The sequence below is a fragment of the Pezoporus occidentalis genome, unplaced genomic scaffold (genome assembly GCF_034315485.1).
Source record: "Pezoporus occidentalis ecotype Australia unplaced genomic scaffold, CSIRO_AGI_Poc_V1 ctg252, whole genome shotgun sequence".
Classification (NCBI taxonomy): domain Eukaryota; kingdom Metazoa; phylum Chordata; class Aves; order Psittaciformes; family Psittacidae; genus Pezoporus; species Pezoporus occidentalis.
In genome coordinates, this window is record NW_026914416.1 from 654,447 (window position 1) to 667,756 (window position 13,310).

The 13,310-nt window shown below is 41.0% G+C and overlaps 1 protein-coding gene across 1 annotated transcript in view; it reads left to right on the forward strand.

Annotated features, from left to right (window-relative positions):
• PTPN13 (protein tyrosine phosphatase non-receptor type 13) overlaps window positions 1-13,310 on the forward strand; it is a 127,817-nt gene that overhangs the window by 100,455 nt on the left and 14,052 nt on the right. Inside the window, exons 22-33 of the mRNA XM_062623438.1 lie at window positions 443-550; window positions 1,328-1,459; window positions 1,639-2,105; window positions 3,131-3,259; window positions 4,965-5,058; window positions 5,863-5,948; window positions 6,788-6,950; window positions 7,816-8,030; window positions 8,120-8,218; window positions 9,683-10,044; window positions 10,225-10,399; window positions 13,044-13,202. Coding sequence (XP_062479422.1) covers window positions 443-550; window positions 1,328-1,459; window positions 1,639-2,105; window positions 3,131-3,259; window positions 4,965-5,058; window positions 5,863-5,948; window positions 6,788-6,950; window positions 7,816-8,030; window positions 8,120-8,218; window positions 9,683-10,044; window positions 10,225-10,399; window positions 13,044-13,202 — 2,189 coding nt within the window. The remainder of the gene's footprint in view (window positions 1-442; window positions 551-1,327; window positions 1,460-1,638; window positions 2,106-3,130; window positions 3,260-4,964; window positions 5,059-5,862; window positions 5,949-6,787; window positions 6,951-7,815; window positions 8,031-8,119; window positions 8,219-9,682; window positions 10,045-10,224; window positions 10,400-13,043; window positions 13,203-13,310) is intronic.

Genomic DNA, 13,310 nt, shown 5'->3' on the forward strand with positions numbered 1-13,310 from the left:
GAAAACAGGGACTGGAAAAACTCAGTAGGGTCAGACATTTAGGTGAAGCATCTGACAATAGAGAAACCTAGAAATTTTTAAGTAAGAGAAAATACATTTCATCTGGTCAGAGAATGTGCATGTAATGTCATGCATTTGTGCATGTGTTTCTCTTGCCACAGTTGTCTTCTGTAACCTTTGCTGTAGTTTTCTGGGAAGCCAGCTAGACAAAATCTATAGTGCTTGCTCAAAAAGAGAGAATGCATTAAAAATGCATCAAAAAAGCTTTACCTCTTATTTTCACGTAGACTTCTCTGAGGCATATATTTTTCTTAGATTTTTCAATTATTAGAATGACTAAGGTTTTACATATTCTGTAATCATAGAATCATAGAATACAGACTTGTGTTAAGTTACACTGTGAAAACTAATATTTTTGCCTGCTTTGGACTTTTTTTAATAGGCTTTCAAATAGTCGGTGGAGAGAAGACGGGGAAACTTGATCTGGGAATTTTTATTCATTCAGTTATTCCCGGAGGGCCAGCTGATTTGGAAGGATCTCTAAAGCCAGGTGAATAGTGTAAATAAGATGAGGTGTATACATGTAAGAAAAGACCAAACACATATGTAATATCATTTCCATCTCTGGCTTCAGGCATCCCATTACCTTCTAGATAATTTCTGAAAACTGCTGATACTTCTTCGTTAAACGATACAAACACCAAAATAATATGAATCAAAGTAAAAATTTTAAAGCTTGAAGTAGCAGAAAATTAAAGTTACATGTAAATATAGGGGGCTTATTTGCCACAGTCTCTCTATAGATGCTTTGTAATTTAATTTTTTTAAAACTCCAAATGCATACTTTGAATTTGGAAAAAGTGAATGTAACCATATAGTGGGGGTGGGTGGGGTGGGTGGTTATTTCATATCTGGTTTATTTGGTTTGGGTTTTGTTTGGGTTTTTTTTTTTCATTTTAGTCTGTGCCTTGAACTGAGCTGCATATTGCTTATTTCACTTCTTGATTTTTGCTTTTCTGTCCATTTTTTTTTACAGCAGAACAGAATGTAGAAATAATAATATGGAAAAGTTTGGCATTTTTAAAAGAGGAAATACTCATAACCAGTTCTTGTAGTTTGGTTTGGGTTTTGTTAGTTTTTAGAGGGGGCTTTGGGGATTGGCTTGGTTTTGTTTTAATGATTAGGGTTCCTTATTCCAGCATCACTTGAATGTTAATAATTTTTAATCCATGCATTGTGTAGAGATTTTCAGACCTGTACTCCATGTTCTCATTGATGGATAAAAATGCAGATGTTAGTTTGTATCTGAACAAACCCTTTTGTGCAGGACACCGACTAATATCTGTAAATAGCACAAGTTTAGAAGGCGTCAGCCACCATGCAGCATTAGAAATTTTGGAGAATGCACCTGAAGATGTAATACTTGTTATCTCTCAGCCCAAGGACAAGCTATCCAAAGGTATGGAACTGCAGTTACTTCTGTAAGCAACTCTGCTAGTATATGCTTGAAATTCTGTTCTGAGGCTGAATGAAGAAGTGTGTAAAACTTTTACCTGGTTGTAAGCTGAGAAATTTGTGTCATGCTGCAGATAAGAAGGTTACCAGCTATTGATGACTGTCTTTTCTCCTGGTTTTCAGCATCATGTAATGCTGCACACATCAGTAATGGAACCAGGGGTTATTTGAGGAGGCCATCGTCGGTGCAGGACAATGAGGCAGAATCCTCTTCAGAAGAGCACAACCAGCCTCGTGGTCACCAGAGACCTGTTTCAGGGAGTTTGTCTGGCTTCTCGGGTGGCAAGCGGGATGGAAGTGTGAGCTCCCAGGATTCCAGAACTGAGAGTGCCAGCCTGTCTCAGAGCCAGACAGCCGGCTTCTTTGGCAAACGTGCAAGTGGTAGAGCCCAGCAGGATCCTCAGCATTACAGTGATTCCCAGTCTGGGCTTTCTAAAATGAACGAGAAGAGAAGATCCTCGTCAGACAGTACACGAGCCAAAAATAAAAGGCCTGGGGTAGTGGAGCCTGTGGAGTATTCTGACCGAGGGGATTCTGACATGGATGAAGCAACTTACTCCAGCAGTCAGGAGCAGCAGCCAGCTAAAAAGGCATAGTGTATTTCATATGAAATTTCCAATCAATATAATAGTGGTAGTGAAATATCTGATTGTGGGTGTGAATAAGGGGAAAAGATGTGGGGGAAGAACAGCCTAGCCTGAAAGTTATCCTTCTAATGGGAAATGGTAATAGATAGTTTCTAATAGTTTGGTGATTTTGTTAAAAAGAATTTGTTCAAAAAGAATAACGTGAAATAACTTCCCAGCTTTCCAATGTCAGGAGGTGGCCATGTCTTACCAGAGGCAGATTGTACCTTGGGATGAATGTATAGCGCACTTGTTCATTCTGTAGAAAACCTCCTTTCAAGTCTGTGTATTTGCCCAATATGTTCATAGTCTAGTGACCACCCCTAGAGGTAAGTTTATTAACCTGACAGATGTTTTTAAACCAAGTTTTTCCTAGATTAAAGTAGTACTGATGCACCTGGAATGGTAGGAACAGAATTCAGTGTCATTTGGGATTGATCTAATCCATGGAAAACTGCTTTTGTGTAGTGAAGTTCAGCAGTGAACCATGCTCTCTGAACAGACACAGCTTGCTGTTTCACCTTTCCAAAAGAACACAATGGCAAGTACTACAGATTAATTCCTAACTTGCAGTGATTCCTTTTTTCAGCTGCTGGAGGTTATTCAGTCAAGTTGTGGCAGCTCCTGCAAATTAATCCAACACTCTCAAGCTGCTGCTGTAATGCTGAAAAGCTGCAGTTTTTATGTTCTGTGACTAACTTACTTTTGACAATAAAGACTCAGCTGCTGAAGGCCAGGCACACTTCTGTGCTAAACCTGTTCAATGGCAGCAATGGAAGAGTTAAAGCTATGAGCCTTACTAAATGGTACTTTGCTATGTGGATTCCTTTTGGCTGCATCTGACTCAAAAACACACCCTTTAGGGTCTTAACTATAAACTTCTGTTCTAATGGCAAATCATTCTCTCTTTTTGTTTTGTTTGTGGTTTTGTTTGGTTTTTTGTTTTGTTATTGTTGTTGTTTTGGTTTTGTTTTATTTTTTTAATAAAGGAATCTTCTTCAGCGAATACAGCAAACAAAATGAATTCTAAAAAGGTTACTGGAGCACTTCTTAAACCTGGAGATATCTTTGAGGTTGAACTAGCCAAAAAAGATAACGGCTTGGGAATAAGTGTCACGGTACTGTTTGACAAGGTTTTTAGATGTTTTCTCTTTTTCTCTACTCCCAGCAACCCATTAAATTGATATATTACAAGGAAGCATATTTTCTGGAGTCACTGTTAAGTATATAGTTTTACTGGTGTGGGATTAATCTTAGCAAAGCTGAAAAGTAAATACTATTTTATATCCCTTTTCTTGTCATCTGCCCTTTTAAATAACTCTTGTTGTTTTATGGTGAAGCCCCAAATTCCTAATAGAATCTTATCACTGCTTTCTGAGTACAAAAAGCAAGGTGGTCTTTGTCCCTTGCTACCTAATAATGTGGCAGATTTACAATGGAGAGAAATAAGACCTTCCCTGACTGGCATCACGGGCTGTCGAGGCAGTAGTGTGACTTACATGAGTACCTATGCACATCCACACACATACCACGTTCAGGGTTCTCCCTCTGCTGGATAAAAGACAGAAAGCAAAAAAACTACTTAAATTCAAGTAAGACCAGGCTGACACTGCTTTCTTGCAGTATGAAGCAAAAATATTTTTTTTAATGCACTCATTTCTCCTCAGGCTATAAAATTTTGAAGGGAGTTTATGTTTAGGGCTCAACACAGTGCAGAGTGGCACTTCAGAGAAGAAAAGAATGATTTATAACTGAGATGCACACATTTTTCACTGCTCCTGTTCTTGTGTTCAAAAATATATTTTGGTACTTTAATGTAGAGATATCTCTGGTTGATTGATCACCAGACTACACAATAATTTAAGAAAGGAAAAATTGTTTAAATTATAACAGTAAAGAGCAGTTATTAGCTCAAAACTTACGGCTTTCACGGCTGTTTATAAGTTGGCCTTTACCCACATGTGGCCATAAGCCTAGACATGTAGGTGGAGTCCCAATTCACAAGCCTAGCACTGTTTTCATATATATGGCTAATACTGTAAAAGGAGCAGCATGAAACTTTATTATTTCATCATCCCAGACTATCCAAAGTCATATTGCTTTGTCAAGCTTGTAACTTAAGACAGCTGGAAGAACAAAGTTCAGCAGGAGTTGGTTATAGAATAGCATCAAGCCCAGTGTATGCATGCATTGGCTTTGTAGAAAACATTAGAAGATCCCAACCACTGCAAAGATTTCCCTTAAAGGATGACTAAAGGTTAGAAGGGATTTCTAAAGATCATCTAGTCCACACTTCTGCCCCTGCAGTAAGCAGAAAGGCTAAGGCCCTCCAAAAACAATGCCATTTGAGCTTGAGCAGATTTTTTCAGCTTAGACCTTCAAACTTGTATGAGCTGAGAGAAGGCAGCACTCCTTAGTTTCCTATTACATGAGTTTGGAGTAGAGCACTGCATGGGTATGCATCTTCTGCTTTAGCATGCTCCGTTCTCACACATACCTGAGCTTCAATACGCATGCAAACATGTAAAACTTGGCATAATGCAGACATGCTTCTGCTGAAGAACATTTATTTGTTGTAGGTGCATTTGGATCGTGATGCATCATGTTTTTACAATCTTCCCACCCCAACTGAATTCATAATAAATTGCATGACTGTAAAAAACATGCTTTGGGTTGTTTTGGTTTTAATAGTTTCGGTGTTCTTCTTACATGCCAGTAGCCCTAGTGCTTCCTGAGTACAGTTTTCCTTGTGTGACACTGTGTTTGATTAGTAAGTATTTTAACTGCAAGAAGACTAACATCCTGGTTTTGCTTTCCATTTAGGGAGGTGTAAATACTAGCATAAGGCACGGTGGTATTTATGTGAAAGCAGTTATTCCCCAGGGAGCAGCTGAAGCAGATGGCAGAATAGAAAAAGGTAGTATTTCAGTTCTTTCAGTTGGGACTGTTAATGTGAAAAAAGAACAGATAACTGTCTGTGATGGACTTGACCATACACTGTGGCCTAGAAGCTATAAGCTATATTTGCCTTCTTTCATTGTACCTTTTTAACTGGGAATAAGAGCTGTTTTTCTAAGCTACTGCATTTGCAGTTGTCATTTTAAATACTGCAACTGCAGAACCAACAGAAAACTGCTGAGACTCTGGAAGGGAAAAGTAGGAAGTAGGCTGTAATAGGGGGAAAAAAAAGTACAAAAATCCTGCAGCCTGTGTTAATGGAGAACATTTCTCTGTTCCAGCCACGGGGAGAGAGGACTTTGTATTACTTGTGGCCTTCTTGAATGGCATGCTGGGCACCTCAATACAGAAAACTGATGTAATTGTTACGGCTTTTCTTGTTTGAAAGCCAGGCCACATTCCTTATTGAAGTAAGAATTCCCACTGTAGACTTAAGATTTGCTTTTAATAGAGTCTGAGCTCTGTGGCAGACTGTCATTCTGCTGTTAACACTAGCTTTGACGTGGGGTTATCCCACAGAATCATAGAGTTACATAGGTTGGGAAAAACTTTTAATATCACTGGGATATTAAAGTATATTCACTACTCAACCATATAGTTTAGTTGTCAAAGTTCTCTTCTTGACTCGGCATGTGGAGGGGAAGGAGAATTTCCTTCAACAACTGTCCTTGTTAGCTGAGACTTGAAGGTTTCTATGCATCAATAGGTTTTACAGATGATGTTCTGCCTGCTTTTTCTTAAATTATCAGTCAATCATTTGTAGGTGACCGTGTGCTGTCCGTCAATGGGATTAGTTTGGAAGGTGCTACCCATAAGCAAGCTGTTGAAACGCTGAGGAACACCGGGCAGGTAAGTGGCTGCTGGTTCTACTCCTGTGTATAGTAAACCACATCTTCACTCATGGAGAGAGGTAAAAGAACCTGAAGAAGACTGGAATTCGCCCTGGTGTCCTGGTTGCTTTAGGTGTGTTTTCTTAGACTCCTTGGCTGCCTGGGCCTTGAGTCTTGCTGCCCACCCTAGTGAAATTCTGGCTCTGTTCGGGTCAGATTTCTACATGGAATTGGATTTTCCTTCTTCCTGGGCTTCATAGGAAGGAACCCCAGGTGCATGGGTTGGAAAGCAGCTGTAGCAGCATGCTACAGACAGGTCCCAAATCTGCCTGAGGAGATTTGGGAACCACTGAGGAGACAAGGGCTTCCATATATGCAGCAGTGTTCGCATGCTGTGTCGGTAGCTTTATTTGAGTCTTGGGCTTTTTGGATAGCAGTTGGTTCTGTCAGTGGTACCTCCTCATTTAATAGTGTTATTTATGTCAGCTGCTTCATATGTGGAGGTACATGCACACCTGGAAATAGCCAGTGAATGTACACATTCAGAGCTGCTAAAGACTGATATTTGCGCTCACTTTATAAAATGCTCGCATTGTAAAACTCTATTCCCTTAATGCATGTGAAAATGTCACTCACAGCCTTATTGGAAGAAAACCCCGTGTTGGCAAGATATTAGTGTCTTCTTAAGACTGTCACAGCCCTTAAAATAAGGAACAAATGGAAGATGTATGGGGAGAGAAGTGTCTATAAAGTTCGTTCCTGTAAAACTTAGGGCCCTGACAGGTTAGAAAGAAACACATACTCTAGACTGTGCTATCTGCATGACTGTTGCTAGTTGAGAATGTTTCATCTCTTTAGGTGGTGCATCTGCTGTTGGAAAAAGGTCAGCTTTCAGTGGCCAAGGTTCATGCTCCAGTAACACCACAATGCACACCTCCGAATCAGGTGGGGCAATGTCAGCCACAGGAGAAGCCAGCGACAAAAACTACAAATGCCAAAGAATACAGCTTTGTCACTGCAGGTCAGGTCACACAGGACAATTGTCTGAACTTTCGAAGCATCCTTTGGTTTTCAGAATACTTTTCTTCAGATCTTCTGTACCAATCTGTACCGAGCTCCTGCACATAATGCAGTCTCTTCCTTTTTGTGCTGTATCATTTGCTTTTAAAATTCCCTTTCACATCTTAGTAATTGTATTTAGTTACTGTTAACTGTTTGCTCTCTCACAGTTCCTTGTTTTTTCCCAATTTCACCAGTCTTGCAGGACAGGGCTATGGCACAGTTGGAATAAAAGGGGTGCTCCTAAGGAGTGCCAAGGCGGGGTTAAATACTTGTATATAAATGAGAGATTCTGTATGTCCTGCTCTTCCCGTCTAGGTGAGAGAAAATATCAAGAGCTTGATGAAGAGAGACAAGGGATTTGTTTAGCTGACTAGAGTTTGGCATATTTCAGCACCTCTTGCTGGAGACCTGTGAAAGTGGAGGGAAGTCTACACAGATGGGGAAACCACTGCAGATACCTTTGGTCTTCCTGCATGGGATTTATCCTGTCTGCCAGGAGCTCTGGTTGCTGCTCTTATTAATGTCGGACCAGTGGCTGGGAAGGGTGTTTCACTCTGCTTTAACAGACTCCTTAGTGGACTTCCTGGGGAACAGTATTTTGGAGACACCCTGGCTTTCTGTATAGCGTGGATGCTGTCAGGACAAGCCAGCAGTCATAATCAGCTTTTTGTTCTCTTTAACTTCTAGATAATTCTTGTGTCTAGTAAAGTGGAAGAACCCTGTGAGGAGAATAGTGTGCATCTCATGTCTGGACTAAAAATGCCAGGCACTTTTTATATGGTCAGTGTGCTGTCAGAAATAATAAGTTAATGTTTCTTTTGCAGAGAACACATTTGAGGTAAAGCTGTTGAAGAACAGTTCAGGCCTTGGGTTCAGTTTCTGCCGTGACGATAACCTTACCCCAGAGCAACTGGGCTCAACTATTGTGAGGGTGAAAAAGCTCTTCCCTGGGCAGCCTGCAGCAGAAAGTGGGCAAATAGAAATTGGGGATGTCATTCTGAAAGTGAACGGGGCATCCCTAAAGGGTTTGTCCCAGCAGGTTTGTACCTTAGTAGTGAAACTTATGCTGTGATAGTACTGCAAGTCTTGGGGGTCTGCATCTAATAACAAATCCCATTGTGGCCATAGGAAGTCATCTCTGCTCTGAGAGGAACATCCCCAGAAGTCTCTCTTCTCCTTTGTCGACCACCATCTGGTATACTACCAGACATCGATCCTTCTTTATTGGTAAGGTGTATGGCATACGATGTTTATGGCAGGGTTTAATGGCTATTTGTAAGATCTGGTGGGTGGGTTAGTTAAATGGATAAAGATGGGGAGGGTGCTCACAGAAACATGGTCCTTAAAGTAAATCCCTGAGGTGTGTACTAAGCATTTTGTGGAAATGTGAAAAGAATGCAGGACTTTATTTAATTTTCCTCCTGCCTCCATTTTGTGGCTTAAGACACTGGAAATTGGCTTAATTCACTGATTTTGTGTCAAAGTTTTCTTTGCAGCCCAGTGGTTTGAAGTTGATCTCAAATAGGATTTCAATCTTTCTGTAGCCTATGTTATGAATATTCTGTGAAACACCAGTTTGTCTGATTCTGATGCACATAAATCCAGGGGAAAATAAAATATTTACTTACTGGAAATTAAAGATGTCCCAAATAATATCTTAAAATGCTCCAATAACTAAATTGAAAGAACAGAAGGCCACTTTCAGATACTTGGAAGACATGGAAATTTAAATGTGTTTCAGCAAAAGAGAATGTAGCAGGTAATCTGCCTGAAAAGCAGGCTTTCCATAATACAAGGAAGTGTAAAACTAAGGGAGACAAATCTTCAGTTTAAGTTATTTTAGTATTATTTTCAAACAATCAAAACCATTCAAGTCTGATGAAAAACTTAGATGTACAAATGCAAACCTAAGTGAAGTTAAAATAGGAGATAAACAACTGAACAAACTAGTAATACAAATAATTAGTCCTGTAATTAAACTGCTTGTAGTATGGACTAACTTTAATAAGACAGTGCATATATTAAAAGAAGAGGAAAAAATAAACAAGTGGCAATTTTTGTTTATAACGTTATCAGATCGGTGTGTTCATGAACACAAGAATTTGGCCATAAAAGCATAAATGAATCTTTTAAACTTCATGTGTCTGCTAGCTGACATCATTCTTGGGAATTTGTGATTATTAGCAAAACTGTTCTTCATCCTCATGGGAGTAAATAACTTGACTGAACAGTCTCCATTGGACATAAATTACCATAGGTTTTGTAGTCCATTATGTAGCTTTTTGCTGGAAGGGTTCCATATTTCCCTCCTGTGTGAGAATTATTTGACTTCAGTTGTCTTTTAAGCATCAGCAGTGTATTGTAGTTGTAAGGGATTTCACAGTAATTGCCTGTATGACTGCTGGGCATGGCTTAAAGGCATCTTGTCAGTAGGTGCTCTGGTACTAAAGCCAAGAGAATATTTGTTTTCCGTAGATGAATTTGCAGTTCCGTAGCAGTATATGTTTCAAGGGCTTACAAGCTTTATCTTGGCCAAGTTGTGTTGAACTCGGTGAAACTGCGCTATGATATGTTTATGAAGTTTGGGCAACATCTGAATGGAAGGAGCCACTGACTATTTGGCAATTTTATGCAGTCTTTACAACTTCTTTTGTCATCAGAACTGGAATTTCATGTCCTTGCTCTCTTTAGACTCCCATCCATTCACCCCAACAAGTATTTCCCGATGTCAGCAGAGAAGTTTCTGGTCCATCAAATGGAGAACAAGGTGACAGCTCAGATGAAAATGAAACAACTGATCTGAGCAAGAAAGGGCTAAAATCTTCCTCTAGAAGAGACAGCTACAGTGACAGCAGCAGGAGTGGTGATGAGGAGGTGATAGACTTGCCAGCACAAGTGGGCCTTGGCTGGAGTTCTGCGCTACACCAAACTTCAGATGAAGCTATGACACAGGCACATAGTCAGTATGAGGCACAAGGTGGTCAGGAGGAGGCTGTTCGCACCATCTCATATCCTGATCCAGAGGCTCCTAGCAAGTCAGAGCTTGAGAACAGGTATACTGTTTATAATGATACTTGTAATATTGAAGAAGGTGTTTACAAAAATAGGTTATTGGACTTTTACATCTTGCTTTTTAAATCTGCATGAAGTCAATATTGGTCCATATATTCATTTACGGTTGACAGCTGCATTGTACAAGCTAATCATTGGGGTTTCTGCTTGTTTATCTGTAGTGATTTGCCACTGGATTTGCCACTGATCCCAATCTGTAGAACTGTTGCTGATGTTACCACATCCATTTTAATAAATGACTGTTACGGTACTACTGCTTCTGAGCTGACTCCGCACCTGGGAGAAGTGGATTCATTACTCAGCCAGTTGGAAAAAAACGCTGAAGAATATGAGCCGGTAACTTACTATTTCTGTCTTTCAGTGGCATAAATGTACTTATTGCTGTGGCCAACTGAAAGTTGTTTTAGCCTTAGCATCAGAAGTGAGTGAATAGCAGTTAGGCATATTGCTTTACAAATAGGATAGTTGTAGGCACATTCATGTGCCATTTGTAACCAGTGAACTGCAGCTGCTCATAACAAATTCCACAAGCGTTTTCTGTCTGGACTCCTGAGGAGTTGATATATTTCCTTATGTGAAATTGTAGGCATCCATACATACATAGGTAGATGTGTATATGTCTATTTCAGGTGACATTTCAGCCTGGAAAACTTGGCATTAAATATGGAACCACCCCTGATCTATGTACTCAGAAAAAGCTTAAATGGCAGATACCTTGCTTCTGCCCTGTCAGTTTTTTGTGTGGTTGTTCAGAGATCATAAGATAAACTGGGGCAGCGGGGATATCAGGAGACTGTTCTTTGCAGCATTTATATCTGTGAATTTCAAAGGCTTTCTGATCTGCTTCAAAAGGCAGCATATTTTTGAGACTCCTCTGAAATAGCTTCTTGCCACCCCAGAAATGTCTTGTGTATCAGAAGGAACTTCTGCTTCCGTATGCTCACATATTCCATTCACAGATGGAAAAAAAATGAAAGTTGAGCCTTGATACGTCTCAATTGTGAGGGTCTTTCAGGTTACAAAGCTGCTTTAGCTCATACTCCATTTTGACAGGAAACTGTCCTTTTCTTAGTCCCTTTTTCAGAAGGTTTTCTCAAACCTTCCTGGGGCTCTATGAGTTTCTATGCAAATGAGGCAGATCTATGTCTTTCAAGTCAAAATTAATGGAAATTAGAACAGGAAAAACATGACCATGTGCTCAGTTCCAAGATAAGCTATGGTACTGTATCTCCCTGTAGGAAAATACATGCACCTGTTTTCTTCAGTTCAGCAATTCATAGAATCATAGAATAGTTAGGGTTGGCAAGGACCTTAAGATCACGTAGTTTCAACCCCCCCTGCCATGGGCAGGGACACTTCACACTAAACCATGTCACCCAAGGTTCTGTCCAGCCTGGCCTTGAACACAATCAGGGAAGGAGCATTCATAACTTCCTTGAGCAACCCATTCCAGTGCCTCACCACCCTCACAGTAAAGAAATTCTTCCTTGTATGCAATCTAAACTTCCCCTGTTTAAGTTTGAACCCATTACCCCTTGTCCTATTCCTACAGTCCCTAAGGAAGAGTCCCTCCCCAGCATCCCTATAGGCCCCCTTCAGATACTGGAAGGCTGCTATGAGGTCTCCACGCAGCCTTCTCTTCTCCAGGCTGAACAGTTCCAACTTCCTCAGCCTGTCTTCATACAGGAGGTGCTCCAGTCCCCTGATCATCCTCGTGGCCCTCCTCTGGACTTGTTCCAACAGTTCCATGTCCTTTTTATGTTGAGGACACCAGAACTGCACACAATACTCCCAAGTGAGGTCTCACAAGAGCAGAGTAGAGGGGCAGGATCACCTCCTTCGACGTGCTGGTCACGATCCTTTTGATGCAGTCCAGGATACGGTTGGCTTTCTGGGCTGCAAGCGCACACTGCCAGCCCATGTTTAATTTCTCATCAACCAACACCTCCAAGTCCTTCTCCGCAGGGCTGCTCTGAATCTCTTCTCTGCCCAACCTGTAGCTCTGCCTGGGATTACTCTGACCCAGCTGTAGGACCTTGCACTTGGCATGGTTAAACTTCATAGGGTTGGCATCAGCCCACCTCACAAGCGTGTCAAGGTCCCTCTGGATGGCATTCCTTCCCTCCAGCCTATCAACCAAACCACACAGCTTGGTGTCATCGGCAAACTTGCTGAGGGCGCACTCAATCCCACTGTCCATGTCAGTGACAAAGATACTGAACAAGACCAGTCCCAACACTGATCCCTGAGGGACACCACTCATTACTGATCTCCAGGTGGACATTGAGCCATTGACCACAACTCTTTGCTTGTGCCCATCCAGCCAGTTCTTTATCCACCGAGTGGTCCACCTATCAAATTGATGTCTCTCCAATTTGGAGACAAGGATGTCGTGTGGGACACTTTGCACAAGTCCAGGTAGACATCAGCTGCTCTACCCCTGTCCATCATTTCTGCAGCCCTATCATAGAAGGCCATCAGATTGGTCAGGCTTGATTTCCCCTTAGTGAAGCCATGCTGGCTGTCACCAAGCACCTTGTTGTTTTTCATGTGCCTTAGCATGCCTTCCAGGAGAATCTGCTCCAAGATTTTGCCAGGCACAGAGGTGAGACTCTTCCTGATTGATGTGGTTTCCTGATGTGAATTCCTGATGTGATGTCTTATTTGAAAAACACAGAGCCATTTTTATATATAGCAGCTAGTTGAGGGTAAAATAAGGTGCTGGGTTTGGTGAGTGCCTTCACTACTTTTAGATTATAAACCTTTGGCCCAAGGTTAGCTCCATGCAAAACAGTAGTCCATCTGAATTCATTAGAAGTTGCTAAGCTGAGCCTGCTAAGACACATATTGGTATGGTCCAAGCTTGTGTTCCATTTAAACCAATAGGTAGAACCATTTTCTATTTCTAACTGTCTTAAATTCAGTAAAGTGTTCAAATTGCTCCTGTTTGTCTGTTTAAAGTGCTCTTTTCTTCTCCTAGGAAGTAGAGCTTCGAGTCACTATGACAAAGTCAGAAAAGGGCAGTCTGGGTTTTACAGTGACCAAAGGTAGCGATAATGTTGGCTGCTATATTCATGACATTGTTCAGGATCCTGCCAAAAGTGATGGGAGACTACGACCTGGAGACCGACTGATAAAAGTGAGATGATTAATGTTTTCAGATACAGGGATTACATGAAAAGGACAACTTTGAGTCAAATGCGGTTAAGGAACAAAGGCATGCACCTTACGAGAGGCTTAATTTGAT